Source organism: Ylistrum balloti, unplaced genomic scaffold (assembly GCF_031769215.1).
Source record: "Ylistrum balloti isolate Yb309-2 unplaced genomic scaffold, AGI_CSIRO_Ybal_v1 Utg369990, whole genome shotgun sequence".
Lineage (NCBI taxonomy): Eukaryota > Metazoa > Mollusca > Bivalvia > Pectinida > Pectinidae > Ylistrum > Ylistrum balloti.
In genome coordinates this window covers 686,138-706,258 of record NW_026782073.1, presented here as the reverse complement: position 1 = coordinate 706,258, position 20,121 = coordinate 686,138, and the positions used below count along the sequence as shown (strand labels likewise).

The 20,121-nt window shown below is 34.9% G+C and overlaps 1 protein-coding gene across 1 annotated transcript; it reads right to left on the bottom strand.

Annotated features, from left to right (window-relative positions):
• Nucleotides 1-1,451: 1,451 nt before the first annotated feature.
• LOC132547957 (T-box transcription factor T-like) lies at nucleotides 1,452-19,756 on the bottom strand. Its single transcript, XM_060211774.1, has 7 exons — nucleotides 19,488-19,756; nucleotides 13,956-14,220; nucleotides 12,242-12,379; nucleotides 7,664-7,725; nucleotides 6,632-6,690; nucleotides 3,467-3,637; nucleotides 1,452-1,831 (listed from the first exon to the last, which is right to left on the bottom strand). The coding sequence occupies exons 1-7, from the start codon at nucleotides 19,754-19,756 to the stop codon at nucleotides 1,452-1,454; spliced, it is 1,344 nt and encodes a 447-aa protein (XP_060067757.1).
• Between the last annotated feature and the right edge of the window lie 365 nt (nucleotides 19,757-20,121).

Sequence of the window (20,121 nt, the reverse complement as noted above, 5' to 3'; positions counted from 1 at the left end):
TTGTTATGTATGTGGACTTAAGTCAACATATCGAATGGTTAGTCAATACGACGAACTTGTAATAAAATATCGAGTGATCAGGCCCAGGTCTACCAGATCGGCCCCTATTTGGGGCGGGTATGGATTCAGGCGTGTGAAGAACGAGTAAGATTGAAGAAGGACAAATTTATTTCTCAACGTTTTAGTCCGTTACTACAGATCTTGTCGCTCAACACCAAAGAAAAAATAGGATTTAAAAAAAATAAATATCATATATAGTACTCCACGAGCCATCTATATGAATGGCAACTGGTAATGATTATGATGACTGGTTATGAAGACGTCCCTAGACTTAAATCAAAACAATCACACAAGCAATGTAAATGTACAAAGAGATTTATTGTTTACATAAGGAAACGAAGACGGTTCCGTATCAGTTAAGTCAGGTTTAATATAAAATATTTACAATATTTACAATATACTTTAATGCTGTGAATATCAACATCGACTTATTTCTTCTTTCGTAGTTCCGTATTCTCATATCCGTCTTTTTCCTTCCAGAAATTCTCTTCATTCCTTCCGCTCATTACTTTCACTGGTTCTTTCACTCGCACAATAACCTCACGCTTCCACTCATTATCGTGTCTTTGATAGTAATACGCCCGCGCTCTCTCCCTCTCTTTAGCTTCCCGGCTACAATGTTTGCTGCCAGTGACATTTCTCAGAGATAATATCCTCTACTTGGAACACCTGTGCCAATTCATTAATCTTCGCGTAACAAATATCTTAAACCTTTTCGCACAAATCAATTGCAACGTAGAGCTAATAATTTTGATTGAGGGTCGAAATAAATAACAAGATATCCGTGAAATCCGTCCGGTCGATTGGTCCGGATTTTAGTAAATACAATAACGATCGTTCGTGAGACCTTGATGATTTAGATGAATACTTAGTGATCGAATCGAATACGCCGATAAAATTAATGGCGGCTGTTCATTGTGGCCGCTAAGATTTGTGGGCTAGAGGTGTGAGACTGGTAGTTAGTTAGAAAATATATACAGGTACAAAACCTAATCAGTTGTTTACTTCTAACACCTGTGCAAACCCCACTTGTCACCAGGTAGATACAGAAATATAATCATTGTAAAAGATTGACAAAAAATGAACCTAAAGATATTGCTATAAAGTAGTCTAAGAACGACTGCAATTTTAAAGCTCTCCTTTTTTATTTACTGATTATGGAAAAACACTATGTGAAAGACTTATGCTATTTTACGGATTCACCATAAACTATTTTGAAGGATCTCGTGGATTATACAGCACTTGGGTGACATGGAGATACTAACTAACCACACAAACATAACATTCAGGGTAACAAACATGAGAGCTTGCATCCAAAACCGGTTCATACAATTTTTTTATCACAGACATACGTGACTCAATTCCATCCAATCACAATGCAAATTCTAAATTTAGATCGGTGGAGGAGACAGAGGTCCCCACGCATTGTTCTTGAAAACATCACGATTTGATGAGAAAGGGGAAATGTCACAGGTTTCAAACGATGACGTAGGCACTGAGTTTGATAGAGTCACATTCGGTACACTGGAAATCGTTGTCGTACTATTGCATAACGTGTAGGGAGCGCTTGAGCGCAGGTACGGCATTGCACAGTTCTGATTGGGTGATAGATTACTGATGGGCCCACCCATTGGCCACACGCCGTACTGTGATTGCGGTGCTGTTGTACTCGACTGTCCCAACATTCCATGACTTCCGGTAGACATATGTGGCCAGTTGTCGGCTATGTTAAGAACAGGTATATTGCTGGTAACGTCTCTTGGGTAGCCTCCTGAAAACAGAACAAATGAAATCTAGTTTTTAAAAAAAGGCAATATCACCACTTTTATACGTCTCAAAACACGTGATTTATTATGTTTCAAGGAAAAGACAAATACATAAAGATTAAACACTGATTGATTACTGTTAGGCCTTTCAAATGTTGCTAATAACACGATTTTAAATATTGGCAAGAAAAAGACAAATACATTAAGATTAAAAACTGATTGATTCCTGTTCGGCTATTCAAATGTTGTTAGTTACACGATTTTTATTATTAGCAATACATAAGCCTGTCTATATTCGGGAGCCTTTGAAAAGATCAACTCGCAACACACATCAGAACAGGTTGCAAATTCATAAGAGATGTTCCCTTTTTTCCAAATAGTGTTTTTCTTGTTTTAAGAAAATGCTTCATTCAAATATATGTATAAGGATTTCGTTTTTATCAAGACAATTCATAAATATGAAAAAAAAAATGTTTTGAATTCCTATCGGTTATATCAGTAATGTCCAGGAATTTATCGGACAATGACCAGGACAATTAATGCTAGGTCATAAAATGATAATTTTGTGTTGGAATAGGAACGGTGTAGAGGAGTAACCCTGTTCACCACCCCTTTTAGTGTTATCAGCAGCCATCGTGATATCGTAGATCGCTTAAGGTTTCAATAAAGGAGAATAAAGAAACTGAAAAGGATTCCGTCAACCGTTAAATTATTTGAAATAGTCCGTAAGGGGTATATCCACCGAGAGTCTAGTACTAAATACAGCCAGTTTTTCAATAAAAACATACGACCGAGTCATCAGACCCCTGTCCTAGGTAATAGATGTATTTTAAAGGAAATTAATTGCTGTACATCAAAGAGGCCGGTTAGGTCTTAAAGGGAGATAGAAAAGACGGAATTTTACGAGCAGCGGAACGGACCTAGTATAAAGTTGGGTCCGGATTTATGTAGGACGTTTTGTCTGTCCGAGTGGCACTTAGGTGCTAACTAAGGAGACAGTGCAATCGATATTAATGGGCGCTGAAAGACTCGAGATCAACACACACTTTACTATCCATTTTACTGGGGGCACACAGCCTGGTCAAACATCATAAAAACATTTTCTTAAGAGCTGATAATTGTCCCAAATTTACCGCTTACTGCCCCCCTTATCACTTGACATCGATGACGTCTTCATTCAAATCGAGATTGGAGTACCTCGAGCAGTTGATAGTAATGGTTATCAGATTATCATATTAATTAGTGATTATCTTAAGTCAGTCGGGAATCTCTGAATATCTTCGACTTGTCGACGTATCATGTAGCTTTAGCTAACTACAGACTATATATATATCCCATTCTAATCGTGTACTTCATTTATTCACTTGTGCTATTTGATGGAACATGAACGAAATGAAGAGGGAACAAAATATTGAGAAAAGTTGAAACTAGGTACAGGCACTTTCTATCCGGCTCTAGAGAGAGACACTTGCTCAAAATATTATCCAAAGATTTTAAAGCAAATTATGAAAGATTTCTTTTTCATAATTGCAGGATGTTCTTTTCTTAAGGAATTTCTGCATATCGTTACATTGCACTCTGCACAATCCATGACGAAGAATTTTTGCGATTTGGTCTATGTTTTCCAGTAATATACGTACCGTGAGGGGGCGACCGCCGTTGGTAAGGATGAGGGTATGGCGAGGTACGTGCCTGTCGGAGACTGAGGCGGTCACAATGGGCGTTAGACAGGTTGATTGCGTTGGGAAACTGGTGCGCAGGCGGAGGGACCAAGGAGTGGCCTCCCGGAGGTATATACCACGTGCTCGCCACTACAGAAATAAAATAATAGTTATCAACGAATAATGACGATACAATGAACATTATAGTTCATCCATGTATACATGTTCAAATGGAAAACCAAGTTGACAATTACTCAGGGCAGCATTTATCACATTCAAGGTATATTTTGACTAATTGTTGATAATGTATTAGATATATAAGATATTGACTACCAGTAGATAAGAGGTGATATGTATTACATATGTAATATGTGTTATTTCATCACATTTCTTGTAAAGTTTTATTAGTACAAAATAGACATTTGATTAAAAGCTAATAAAACTTCTTCCATGTCATATATATGATCTAGTGATTTCATGTAATATATTTAGATATGTCAGAAGGGCAGTACACGCTGGGCGCTTTTGATTGGCTGCTCGATTCAGAAAACGATTGTGATGTCATAAGACGGGCAATTACGTTACGTCATGAAATGAAGATTTTGCAACAAAATGGCTGCATTTGTTTGATTTTGTCACCCATATTTTAACTTTTAAATCCGTTAAACTGCAACGTTTCTGAGTAATGTGATAAAATTCGTCTCGAAATTTTAATTTATGCCCGTCAAACCTCGCAATGATTAAATCTGACTAAATGACTGAATAAGATGACTGTTTCATGAAATCGCATATAAAATGAAAACTCATTAAGGTCCTATATATTTCAGTACATATACCGGGTATGTACATTTCTGGTCACACTTTGTACTCAAGCAGTAAGCTTCCTCGGGATACGTGCTCACAGCTTCAATAATCCATGAAGGAACTGATTCTTTGTTTCATGCAGAAAGTATGCTCTACAGACACATAGCTTTGTGTGATGTGAGAAAAGAGGCCTTTCGTTTGAACTAAGATAGTTTAATAAGACACTTGTATTAATATTACTTTTTGTGTGAAATAAGATTAAACGATTGCGTGTCAAATACCAAATGAAAACTTCACATTTTCATGATTTGAATTTCACATAAATTAAAGAGGAAAATATCTGAAATTGTGGAATGGTATCCCTAGAGACATTAATTGAATTGATGCTATTACAATGGTGCGAAAGCATGTATGTCTTATCAGGCAGGGGTAGGGTGGCGTTTAACCATTCAAACACCTTCCATATCATTTTCATTATAAACGTTGCATTTAAACGGAGGACAGTTGCGATAGAATCGAGATTCAGTGGAGCCTGACAGCGGAGCGAGTATAAGTTTCCTTTCCTGGTGGGCGGTAGTAGATCTGCACCGTTTTATTCGAGGGACGTGTTGAAAGCCTTGTGGAAGATGGGAGGGCATTTTATATCTGTTTTAAGTGGGACAATTGTTAACGAATAAACGGGGCGACAAATGCGAGTATTTAAGATGACAGCGTTTAGATCGGAGATACCATCGATGACAATTATTGGTTTCGGAGGAATCATATTATAGACAGCCTGTCAGCTAACTTAGGCGAATCTTAGCCATACGAGCACGTCATATCCGCTATACAGCACACACCCCTCCTCCTCCCTCCCAAACCTACCATTAGATGACCTTCAACATCCTCATAGGTTACCCATATGTCCTTGAACATTGCGCAATGGTATAGCATTTTTCAATTTAAAATTACACCGTTAAAGTAAGTATGATGTAATGTGATTATTATTTTCTCTCAATGGAAGAAATGGTATCTTATTGCGCGTGATTATCTAACACCGAGAAAAATGACATTGATAAACAGTTAGTTAAAATTTAATTACTGACTTTTTTTTAAAACATATTAAGTTCCAATAGTTTTTAATCAACAGATATTCATATGCAAACTGATATATGTAAATGGAGTTTCTGACACGAGGACGGTGTGAACAAATGAATTAAAGCTAGTAACACTATGACGGTCTAGTTAGTGTATCACCTACGGTACCACTGGGTTTTAGGTTTCCACATCGTATAAAGTCGAATTACCCTCAGGATGAGGAACAAATTAAATTGCCCAGAAAACTATCATAAAAGTCACTAATAACACACAATCATTGCTAGGCCACCAAGGAGGGGTTAAACACGAGGCATTGTGTTCCTTATTAAACGGAGGATTTTCGCCTCTTTTCATACCCGACTTAATTTGTTTGTATGGTAAGTAATACGGTGGAGTGTAATCCAAAGTAAAACAGCGCTGGGCTGTGATTGGTTCGCAACCTTTTGAACAGGTAATTTAATTAAAGTAGGCGATGATTGGGTAAATTTTAACACGTATCTCTGAGGAGATGAAAGGTGTAAGTTAAGCTACATCCTCGCCATTAAGATTGTCGTTACAGCTCATGTTAAAGTTATAGAAGTGACTACCTGGCATATATATCATACCGGCCAGTTATTTACCTGTGCATATTACTGATCATCAAAGATCCCGATTACCTATCAACACCTATCAATACTAACGTTATCAGACTATGGCAATCTCCTCTCGGCAGTGGGGTAATTTATAGATAGTGTTTTGGGGGCGTTATCTCATGTACGTCTCAATTGCGTGACAGTTGTGCCCTAACATAGATATCCGCCCCTGTATATTCCTGGCTTGGTGTCGACCCCCATACACCCAGCTACTTCATTATAGATAAGTGTGGAGTTAAAACTGAATGTTGTCTATGGTTAATGCCAATAGGCTTCACGGTAAAGCCGGTATTCTACTGTTCACCTCACGATCAACATTGATAGTCAATGTTAAACAATTTGTCTGCCCGATAATACCACACAGAAAACATCACCTGAACACCTGGGCAGGTGAGATGGTTACACATACATAGCAATACGGTCGTTTTACCTCCACAAATTACTGATAATTGCCCGTCATGTCACTAGGGAAGTACCACACAAAATGATTGACAATAAATTGCATTTTTTCTTATTTGATACTCGTATTGAGATAATGTATATTGCAGTACTAAAGATACTCAAAACCGGCGGTAGGACAAGCTTACGAAAATGGACTGTTTTAGCCTTAACTTATCACAGATATACTTACAATGCGAGAGTGACCGCTGGCCTTCCAAAGGGTCATCAGAGAATTCTTTCTGGTCTGGCCTGTATATAAAAGTGTCAAGTCAGCATTATTATAAAATGCTCGAAACATTTATAAAACATACAAATCCAGTGTCATAGAGATATGTTTATATTTAATTATCTATCAAGTTATGGAAGTACGTATTGTATATGGTGGAACCAAACGTCACTTTTCCAAAGATTTGGTACATGCCATCTGAAATTGTTACTTCGTATTCAAGTCATCGACACTCGCATCCAAATCATTGTCTCTTATTCCCCGTTCATCTGAACTCATTTGTCTTACTCGTACCGAGTTCTTTTGTCGCTCTACTCGAGTTGATTTTCATACACATAAACTTATTTTAATACATAGTCACCGATCCTAAACAGTACACCTTTCTGTACAATGTCTTCCCTCACCATCTATCGGATCATTGTGTATGGTTTACGTGTTATAACTGGATAGGTATCTTGTAATTATTTAGTGTACTTTGTCGACTTGTTTAAACAGACCCTCGTTAATAGATTTGACTGTGATACACTTAAACTGGTGGAGGTCTACCCGGGACCTTTTAAGTTTTCAGTGTTAACGTATTATATGAACTATAAACTATTTATTGGAAGCAAGTTTGTTGACACAAGTTAACATTCACACAACTATCCCCGTGTTTTTTTTGAGTTCTGAACCATTAATTAAACCCTAAGAAAATTCCATCAGTGTTGTTTAAATATTTAACACGACAATTATTTCGTATTTTTCGATTTCGCCGACTAAAGGATTGATCACTTATTGCGCTCTGATACCATTAAGGTTAAATCAAATAAACTCCAGGATCTGATTAAATATAACAATAAACAACAATACATTCACTTGATTGTTTTTCCGTCTTTGAAGCCCGAGGTTCAAATAAGGAACTTGTGTGTCGTATGCAATCACCCGAGTTGAGTACTATGGATCATAAAATGGAGATGTAAGAAAATGTCATTTCTTGTGTGATTTCTATTTACTCACCGTTCTTTGGCGTCCAGGAAGGCCTTGGCGAAAGGATTGTGCTTTATTTTCAAGGCAGTGATCTGGAAGACAGAAACACAAACACATATAGAAAGCTTGAATGATGTACGAAATGAAAATATCTCTACATCATTGTATAGACGTCATTGTATGTTTTTTCCATATTCATCGCTGAATCTCTGTAATTTGTAAATACAATATTGTATTTCTGACCACAGAGGTGTACAGCTGAAGAACCGTGGACAGCGATATAAGAAAATTAATAGCATCAATATATTGACAGCAATTTAAGACAGTATAAGTCTACAAAAGAACTGAATTCGAAAGACAATCTAACCCAAAATATCTACATGATAAGATAGACGAATATCTAACAGTGTCAATAAAACAAAATGTATTACACTTACAGCGTCAATAAAACAAAAAGTATTACACTTACAGTGTCAATAAAACAAAAAGTATTACACTGACAGCGTCAATAAAACAAAATGTTTTACACTTACACCGTCAATAAAACAAAATGTTTTACACTTACACCGTCAGTAAAACAAAATGTATTACACTGACAGCGTCAATAAAACAAAATGTTTTACACTTACACCGTCAATAAAACAAAATGTTTTACACTTACACCGTCAGTAAAACAAAATGTATTACACTGACAGCGTCAATAAAACAAAATGTATTACACTGACAGCGTCAATAAAACAAAATGTTTTACACTGACAGCGTCAATAAAACAAAATGTTTACACTTACACCGTCAATAAAACAAAATGTTTTACACTTACACCGTCAATAAAACAAAATGTATTACACTGACAGCGTCAATAAAACAAAATGTTTTACACTGACAGCGTCAATAAAACAAAAAGTATTACACTTACAGCGTCAATAGAACAAAATGTATTACACTTACAGCGTCAATAAAACAAAATGTTTACACTTACACCGTCAATAAAACAAAATGTTTTACACTTACAGCGTCAGTAAAACAAAATGTATTACACTGCGTCAATAAAACAAAATGTTTTACACTTACAGTGTCAATAAAACAAAAAGTATTACACTTACAGTGTCAATAAAACAATATGTATTTCACTTACAGTGTCAATAAAACAAAAAGTATTACACTTACAGCGTCAATAAAACAAAATGTATTACACTTACAGCGTCAATAAAACAATATGTATTTCACTTACAGCGTCAATAAAACAAAATGTATTACACTTACAGCGTCAGTAAAACAAAATGTTTTACACTTACAGCGTCAGTAAAACAAAATGTTTTACACTTACAGCGTCAGTAAAACAAAATGTTTTACACTTACAGTGTCAATAAAACAAAATGTTTACACTTACACCGTCAATAAAACAAAATGTTTACACTTACAGCGTCAGTAAAACAAAATGTATTACACTGACAGCGTCGATAAAACAAAATGTTTTACACTTACACCGTCAATAAAACAAAATGTATTACACTGACAGCGTCAATAAAACAAAAAGTATTACACTTACAGCGTCAGTAAAACAAAATGTATTACACTGACAGCGTCAATAAAACAAAATGTTTTACACTTACTGTGTCAATAAAACAAAATGTATTACACTGACAGCGTCAATAAAACAAAATGTATTACACTTACACCGTCAATAAAACAAAATGTTTACACTTACAGCGTCAATAAAACAAAAAATATTACACTGACAGCGTCAATAAAACAAAATGTATTACACTTAGTGTCAATAAAACAAAATGTGTTACACTCAAAGCGTCAATTGAACAAAATGTTTTACACTCAGAGCGTCAATAAAACATAATGTATTACACTCACAGTGTCAATAAAACAAGAAATGTTACACTGACAGCGTCAATAAAACAAAAAGTATTACACTGACAGCGTCAATAAAACAAATGGTAATACAACTAACAGCGTCAACCACTAGGGTACATGATTTATATTGTCAATAGAACAAAGGTGCATGACTTTGGTGTTAATAGAACTAAGGTTTAACACTTACAGTGTAAATACAAATTTTATTAGTGTCAACCACAAAGGTACATGACTCAAAGTGTCAATAGAACAAAGGTAAAAGACATGCAGTGTCAACACACCAATACAACAAAAGTAGAAGGCTTGCGGTATAAGATAGAAAAAATGTATTTTTCATATATCTGAAGAATAATATCTATGCAATGGTATATGTCGAGGCATTACTCCACTTTGCGATGGAGGGAATGATTGAGAAAGAGCCCAAACAAAATGACTTTGATTTTTAATGGACCTCTGGAATGTGTATACCTGCCATATAGTTATAAAAGTCCTCAAGCGCAGTTTGAGAAAATCACCCAGACTGTGCATATGCACATCAACAACTATCAAGTATGGAACAAAACTAATTTCGCTCTTTTAGAAGTTAAAATAAATATGTACAGTGATCGTTACGTATATTTCAATGTTTTCAAGATTAAATCAAATCATTGTAGATATTAAATAATTCCAGAAATGTACAAACAGCACAAAGAATGAACCAGTTTGTGTGCCGGGACCCATATCACAGATTATATCATCGTTAGCTTAGATCTTGATGTGTCGGGCAGGGTTGGGATCGAGGACTTTCTGTCAATGACTATTTACTTGTATAACATTCAGCTAAAACTTGATTTAACGAGACAGTATCAGCACACACAGTACTTCTGGCCGAGTCTGCTCAGTCAATGTCAGCCGCCACCTCAAGTCACAATTATTAATACTGCGTGAGAAATTTAAACAAAATCTCTGACATAAATACACAGAATGATCGCGTTAATGATTTTCCTAATCATTTTTTTTCTGTCGATAAGTGAATTGATATAGCTTATGGATGCCGTAACGAATCGTCGTTAGACCATCATTAGCACTCTCTTGAAAAGGAGTTACAAATAGGTGTTACCCTGGGACCGTTCGATTGTAACCTGATATCACGCAAGCATTTGAAATCGGACAGTGAGCAAACATAACGTGAGGCTAGGAAAACACACGTTTGAAACATTTTTTCGAGTTGGCTGTCTTTTTTATAATTTTCTTTAAACATTGAATCATAGCAAAGTTGAAAGTTGCCTTTGATCATTTTCAGAGCCGTTTACATGATTATAACTCTGTCGATAATAAAGTTGATCTTATTTTTCAAACTACGTCAAAGACTTGAGAACAGAAGCTTTTGTGTGCGCGTTCGTGCCTGCTGTTAAGGAATTCACTCGTGTTCCCCTTTAAATCTCTTTGAGTAGCAATTTCCTTCAGAAATGAAAAAGGGTTGCCAATTTTTTTTCTTGATTATTATTGATAAATTTCAAATGGACACATTTTCATGTTGCTGTAAGAATTAGATACAATTGTAACATGTACTTTTAAAGAATCAAATTAAGAAAAAAAATGAAATCTAAACACTTGTAAAACTGTTCATATTTTGACACAAGACAAGTATTTATTCAAATGTCACAGCGAAGACGTCAAAGTGTGAATAAAATTCCAATCTATCTGCCAGGGGTGCATATCAAACCAGGTAAAAATCATCGAGAAAAAACCCTTGATAAAACATAGGAATTTGTTTAAACACATATAAATCCTTTTCAATAAGTGACAAAGGGACACTAGAAAATGCAGTTTAATTACAAAGTGCCTGGAGGTTCAATATCGGAACTCAGAAGTCAAAACGAATCATTGCTGGTACGTGTTTATGCACAAGTTTAGTCACTCGATTTTTCTCTTTTGTTTTTGATATTTTTTCTTCGTTATTAAAAATCTTAATTCGAAATTTATAACGCAATGCCTGCCTCTTCACGGCAGCCATGTAAATGAATTCCCGGTACGTGATGTAACTGGTGTCTGTGACCAATCCCCATTACACTACTCTATATTCTCATCGTATATTGTTAGACAAACCTGAAACCCAACAGACTAAAAACGTAGATACATATCTCTGTATCACATTGTTAGTCTAAAGACATGTGATGTGGTGGAGTTCATTTTTGACGTAACGATTCAAGCAATAGCATATCTCTTGTCTGATTCAGGATGAAGTTGGCCTACATGTCTTTTTATCCAAATGAGTTTCTAATTAATCTTGTCTAAAAGCTCTGTTTGTATTCTTCTGCTTAGAAATAGGTTATTTATTAATTGCAACAAAATGAAGGAGAACATTATATCATGGATAATCAACACACACTGCAGTGTTAATAATGACAACTACAAATGAGATACAGAAATCGAGGTCTGACAAGCGTTTGATGTCAAGCTATCACATCGAACAGGTTCTCTCATATTAGTTGTCTCGGTTTTTTTATGGTCACTTATTGAGTAACAGTGAGTTTACTGGCAACATGCTCTCATTAACGTCATTTAGATGCTTAAGACAGACTCTTAAAAAGAGACTTTAAACGAATACTTGTCAAAAACCCTCTCATCAACGTTAGCTGGACGCTTAATGAACCTAAAAGCTCAGGTGATATAATAGTAATGGAGTGGGAGACTTTTGAATTTGAATAGATATGATGATATTATGGTGCGTGTGTAGTCTGTACAGGTTAATTGGCATACCTCTTCATTCTGATAGGCTGTCACAGCAATAAATTGTGTCTCTGGGAAACTGAAGCTTGTTATCCTCTTCTTCTGAGAGTTGTTCACCTTGACGATGTGTACACGAGGCTCGTACTTGTGTAGAGAGTTCAGCATTATCTGCAATGGGATGACGGTTTTGATGACTTTGGAGAAAACTCAACACTCGTCTTTACAACATTTATTTCAACATATATTATATCACAGCATTCTGTGTAGACTGGTACTTTACTTTGTAAATAATTGCTCAGTCATATTTTTACTTTACCTTATATCAACCAAAGTTTGCCCAATTTAGTTATATTTTTTATATTCTAGAGACAGGGGCCAGTCTTCATTTTGGGGGTCAACACTTCGAATTACATGTATTGTACTGCTACAAAGAGTTCAAGGTTTCGTGGCCAACCTTTGATTTTAAGTCAATAAACGGCAATGTCTGCTGTAATGATTAGCCTGGACAAAGTGGTAATGTTGATATCAGCCATGGAACATAGAATTACCAAGACACGGCGTATTTAATGTATACTGTGAAATTTCACCCTCAAATTAGTATCATCTTGTTTAAGAATTTATATTCTAACTATTCAATGTTTACTCAAACTCAGTCTTTCACATCAAAAAGTGTTTGATTTGAAAATCGGAGCATGAACACGAGATCGTTATTGTGTTTGATAGCTCTATAAACACTGAGAACGGTCAGTCTATAAAATGGACCGTAATGGGCGGAAATAGCCGTGACATAAGTCTCATATAAAGACATTGGAGGTAAGGTGAAAACCCTTAGAGGCTTGACCAGAAGTCTAAATGGACTATAGGGATGGTTAATCTGATATATACTGTGGTCACTTTGGGCATTGTTTGGAATGGTCAAGCCCGATTTCAGCCGTTCTACCGTAACTTATTCCGATTTGCTCGCTCGTTTTGCCAACTGCTGAACGTGTTTGAAGATTGTGGCTCTGGCTCCAGTATGTGTTGACTCTTTATGAACATCAAGGAAAGATCGCGTGTAGAATGGGGATTTAATGGGGCTCCAATATCCCCGAAATAACCAGCAAATGGGCTGATAATGGCGCGGTAATCGCTGGATCTGTCGCCATGTCCCCATCATACAATATGTCCAAGTACACCACTGCTCGCCTTCATGTTTCACACACTATCATAAAATATCATTTCTTACTTTCCTCTCTCATAAACTTCGCGTAAAATGTCGCAAAGAATAAAGACTGTCCGATAACAAAGGCGTAGAAAAAAACAAAAGTGTTTATTATTTCAATAAGACATCTAAGTTGACCACATACTGACATATACCGAAACATGTGCATCAAATTTCGTTTGCTGGGTCTATTGCCCCGTGAACAGTCAGTATCGTTTTGGACAAATCACCATTCAGTAACCGGTGACTACCTCACTGAACAACATACAGGAGTTCCGTCGCATGCCATCAAGAGCAATCAGGGTTAAGTGTCTCACGCAAGGACACAAACACGTCAACACAGACAGTTCCGTTTCTCTGGGAAACCAAGAGTTGAGAGAGTCGAGCCACGTACCTCGGATCTCTAATTGAGGTTACGTAACCCAGCTCTCTCATCGCCTAATCCACCGCGGCCTCTGATATATACATGGAAGCCCGCTCTTAGAAACATACGAAACAAAAGGCAATAATGAGGAAGATTGAATTATCAGATAATGTACTGACCTGTCCACCGCCGTTGAGTTTGTTGGTGAGTTTAACCTTGCTAAAAGTTACTGTCTCCTTCATCCAGTGAGCGCCGAAGTTTGGCGAGTCGGGATGGATGTATACACAGTTGGGAGCGGCTGGCTCGGCTTTACCCCCCGCGACCCAGTCACCGTTCACATATTTCCACCTGTGACTGTCCACTTGGGTAAAATCTAACAGGACCGTGTACATAGCATTGGGGTCCAAGCCGGAAATGGTTACTCGGAAAACCGGAAACATTCGTCTGAAACGTAAGTAAAGATATTTTTTGGTGAAAATTATGAGAGGCAGATTGTTTATTTTTCACACAAAAAATATATTGAATTTTTCTATGAATAAAAGAATATTTCAAAATCCGTCGTTCGTCGTTGTAATTTCTAGTTAAGAATAAAACAGACACTGATGAAACATGTTTTTTCAATAACCATTATCTCGATAAAACTGACTACCGGTATCCCTGTCTTTGTTGCCATAGAAACCATACGGTCCACCTTTATGTGGATTTATCCGTCATCTAAGCCTTGAATTCTGCGTGAAGTACCTTGTTAGGCGCAAATTTTCTTCCCAATTGCTGTATTTTGTTGTAACGTTTTTTCTTTCTTATCTTGCTTTTTCTTTTCCTTTCTTTTTTTAAAACAAGTTTTTATTTAGTACTTCATTTTTTATAAAAATGTTTCATGTGCCTCTATATACAAAATGTATTCTTTATTTTTCATTTATCTTATATTCGTATTGACCTGTTTGCTTGTTTATTTATTCATTGTTATTTTATGTATTTTTTCTTACGTGTTCATGATTTGATGCTGATGACTTAATGATAAAGAGGGTCACACCTTATTATGAATTAGTTACACTATGATATCAGCAATAATCCGTGTAATGTATCAGAGGTGAACGAGACATGAAGCCATCCATCGTGTTGATACTCTAATTTTCCTATAATAAAGACCTATTATAAAGATCTCTGTGTATATAAGTTCACAAATTGTATTAATTTGATATTTTAACAAGAAAATTTAAATAAATATATTCAATAAGGAAAATTACCATTAATGTATGTCAGCTTTTTAATTTGCAATTTTAATTAGATGTCACCTGAACAGGATTACTAGGGTTCATTGTGGCCTACTTTGGTATTTTTGAAACCATTTCAGAACCGTATTTATGTGAGTTTTTTTTAAAGATCATTGATGTCAATAATATAACTGAATGATGAGTGTTTGTTTCCCTGATAAATATCAAATTAAAACCCGAAACCGTAACTTTTAACTAATGTAAAAAAAAATATCTGAATTTACATCAGATTGTTTATAAAGACTGACCTGATGTACACGACGAAAAATCTCGAAACATACATATGTAAAACAAATTAAATAGGGAAGGGGGGAGATATGTAATCACATAGGTATCTCGTAATTCCTAATTGTGACTTTTTTCATCCTGTTAAATCCTATTTTCCATTTGCATATGAAATAAAGAGAATTTTAAAAGATCAGTTGATTACATTTATTTTTAATCGGAAAATGATTAAAAGCGGCTTTGGAAGCCTGGCATTCACCTTTTGTTAAGAGTTTGTAATTAACTGAATCACTCATTATTAAATTATGGCCCTCTGATTTGAGCACTCGGAGTTTCTCTGCTCTGATATAATTCATTTGGACCGAAACATAATAAACGGTTTCACTCTGCATCGATTAAGCGATAATTGTAACATATCCTTTTTTTCAATCCAGATATTTAATTTTTTTATATGAATTAATTCCATTGAAGAATTGAGATAATAAAACTTATTTTTTAACTTTTATTACATCCACTGCAATGATTACAAAACGGTTCGAATATAAATCAGATTTTTGGAACGTGATAATGTCAAATGTTATATTTGTATAATACATGTATTGCAGGGATCCTGTTATACGTTGTTACACTATAGGTACAATCACACCATTATTGAGAGCCGCGGTGGTCACCTAGCTTGCCGAGGTTAACTACCGATTACACCTGTTTCATAAGTCGGTGTTATGATACAGATATGGGAGGGGTATTAATTGGGGGGAGGTTTAGGAAACACGTTTATAAAGCTGAGCCACTTGACAGGTACCTGAAGCCACACTTGCACGTACCGCTGAGGGAGGCGGCACTCACAGTAATACTTTTATATATTAGTAACAAGTGCGTGTTACTAATAACAGAATCCATATTAAGTATACGTCGTGAATTTAAATAAATTCAAATTCTCATTCAAGAAAAAATTATTGTTTGGCATTTTTAGTCCGAAATATATTGTAATTCTATAATATTTTTAAAACGGAATTGTTGATAAATAAGAACACAGAAAAATGTTTGATTTTAATATTCAAACATTTAAAAGTTATGAAAATATATATATAAATAGCTTTGTCTTTACTTTCTCTACATATCAGGATTTATGATACTGAATTTGTTTTCTGAATAATGAAAGTGAAAAAAATCCCTACAGAAATAGCTTATATGTATTCTGTGGATGATATGACGTTTTGAATGCTGCTTTTTTTCAGTGGTACCAAATGAGAAAAAAAAATATGATAAAGATCATAATCAAAGTCCGGTCATTGTTGCTTAATTCGCTAAATTTACACATCGAGGAATACGCAGTGACTCATACTATTTATGAATTCATATCAGATATGATGCTTCCATTTTCTACATGGGTATAGAAATATTTTGTCATCTTGGTAGGAAAAGTTGTAATACTACTACACTTCACACCAAACTCTTTGTAAACCCATTCAGAGAAATATTATCATTGACAGATCGTGTTATCATAAATGATGAGGACTACAACAGAGAACAGACGTCAGAAGCACTGGAATTTATTTTTTTATATATCTTTAATTTAATATATTCGAAGATTTTAGAATGATTTTATATTATACAATCTTTAACAGCTGACTGATGATATGCCTGAGATGAAATTTTCACACCATTAATGTGATTGTGAATGACTCTAAGACTATGGTATCATAATTATAGGTTTAGTGGAAATCTTAGTGTTATCTGGTGTAAAAATTGTACAGACTATAAGTTTTCTTCAGTCTGGGTAATTCTCAGTAGATACCCAAACAAATAACTCATTTATCATGAGCATTCCCCGTTTTTATTCATCTTGATATGTTTCTCTGTGTCCAAACATTTTCGTTCATAGATACCATCCAGACGTGCCCATGTGTGTTATACTGATGGACCCCAATAGACCCGTAGATGAGGTATATATAGTAAAAGATTAATAAAGAATGTTGTACTCAATACTTAGTCGGTAAAGGACGTTGTGTATCAATTTCTAGAGTTATTACATTTTAATTTATAATTAGTCAATTTGACAGTTTGTGTTGTAACTGATCAAAACATTTTTTTTTTCATTTTCTTTTTATCAATTGTTACTAAATATGTATTAGGAAATGCAATGGAAGGTGATGATGAGGTATTTATATTGTTTTCTTCATCAAAGATTTGAACATTTTTATAACATTCATTACTTGTAAAGATTTAGGTGTGTTTAATTAATATGTCACTGATGTCGACATAGTCACCTTCAAAACTTAAGAATTATGACTTCAGGTAATGATTTCAAAATTCAAATTTTCAGAATTATGATTTGAAATAATTATCTTAAATTTCAAAACCTCGCTTTCACTTTTAATATACCTCAACAACTGTGTCAATAGATCAAACTGATAACTACATTTTTTTTAATTTTGTAAATTTTATTTAAATATAGATTTAGCATTCACCATAAATGTATCTCTTGCTTGGTCATATCGACAATAGCACGTGACTAATTTGTTGGTATTTATAATTTTAATTTTTTAATACGTAGAGAGATTTATAGTTTATTTCTTCGGTAACTACTAAATGTTATTAAATATTGTTATTCATATGAAATTAAGTTGGTATGAAAAGAAAACTCTCTAATTTTGTATTGATATGTAATAGTAGAGAAAGTAATTATTATACAATTTAGTATCTACAACTTTTATATGTTTATTTTTTGATAATTAACATTTTTCTGTCCCTTCATATTGGTCGTGATTTTAACCACTGCGGTAATATATATTAAAAGGGACTTACGGTTGTCGAAATATAAATACTTTTGTTTAAAAACAATCCCACTAATCAAAAATAAATATCCTTCTGTCACATATTTCTGGTTTGGAGGCCACAGGAGACAAGTCAACCGTTGGACCAATATATTTAAGAAAGATCTCTATCACTTGCCATTTATCTATCATAAGCAACTATAGAGAGAGAAAAATGCTTTTTCTGTACTTAGAAAAGAAATAGCCGTCCGGACCGTTCACTTTTCATTTGAACAATGAATTCGGTAAAACTAATAACAGTTTCTTCAAAGGATATTTTACCCAAATGGGTATCTGAAATGAAAACGCTGTTGTAGAGAAATGCATTTCGTTCTGCAAGAGCTATCCTGTAAATACATGTTAGAAATAATCGTTCTAGTCATTTCTAGTTTTTCTGCATGAGTAAACTTGAAAAAGATTATTTGAATTTCAATAAAACACTGCATCGTCGACTGAAGAGTTTCGACAAGTTTATTAAACTAACCATTATAAAAATATTTCAGTAATTTTGCAGATGACTAATACACTGTTTACATACCATTATCAAACTACCTTCTCGATAAAAAAATCTTGATTACGAAAGCAAGATATAGACTTATCTCTACCTTCTTTAACGTTTATATTTAACTGATATTTTCAATGTATTTAAGCGGATATCATAGTTTTCAAATGAAAGACGTTGTAAACTACAAATGCATGAGTTATAACAATACCGACATGCTTATAACACAGATATTTGAATATCGGAATTTTTAAAATAAGGTATTTTAAGGTAAGAATATGCCTAAAAGTAGCATCCGTGAAGACAATCGTTCGATATTTGGTCAGATTTTATCACAGTTATAATATCTATCATAGCTTACCAGTGAATTTACACGTAATTAACCAGCAAATTGTCGATGTTTGTTTATATATTCTGAAACATATAGTCCTTTGGAATGTTAATCCTGTGATACTGTATAAATATGAACGGTTTCCCTGTCAAGACAATTAAGGACTTATCCACATAACACTACAAATACTTAAAACACTTTATGAAATAATATTTAACTTCCTATAATCGGTCTAACAAACCAAGACACCGTCCACTCATTAAATTCAGTCGGTATAATTTGTGAATGGGGGGGTATTTTTTGATGATACCGACCGTACACTTGGTCACGCACAGAATGGACAATAAGCCAACAAACAGGTGGAGTGTCTTCAGAATCATTAAAATCTTCCTTTAACGTACGTTTAATATGAACAGAGATCGAACAAGTAACCTTACAATATTTATGATAATAAAAGGTTTAGTTATTTTCCCGGCTTCTTTGTAACTAATAGCTGAAATCTTGATGTTTGGTACAACCATGCGTGACGATAGTTTACAGGTAAAAAACATTGAGAGACTTACCTGCCATTTTTGGTGACGATCATTTCGTTTGTGAACTCCTTGAATTTTCCCCATAGTTCCTTATCTTCGAGCTTTACGTGTAATTGTCTTTCTGTTGGGTCTCCTTTTTCGCTGCCCACTGTCATTTCACTGTCTACTGCATTGAGCAGGTGGGAAACATTCAGGTGTGTTGATTTCATTTCACAACAATTTTCTAATTCCGCAAATCCAGAATCTCCAAGATTCTTAGTCTCCAGTTTGAAGTCGCAGGTTGTTGCCGAATCTAACATTTGTGGAATATTTGTCAACTTTGTCGAAAAACTGCGTTCAGTGTATAAGAGGCTGTGTTGGAAACGTTTCGACCCAATCTGTAAAGTGTTTCCCTGAATGACTTACACATGTTTACAAACTAACACTCTGGGTAGATTTCAATCATGTGATCCTTTGATCTTGCCGATACCGTCGATTACCTCTGACCAATCAATGCCCGGAGGATTAAAAATGGGCGGTGCTAAGACTGGCTCCATTCGTTTATTGTTTAAAAGTGGGCGTGGTCACTCGTGAAATGTATTCGTGAATTGAATATTCATGACCCAGGTAACAATTGTATTCCAATACTAACAATTATGAAATAATCGATTTGACAACTAAGTCA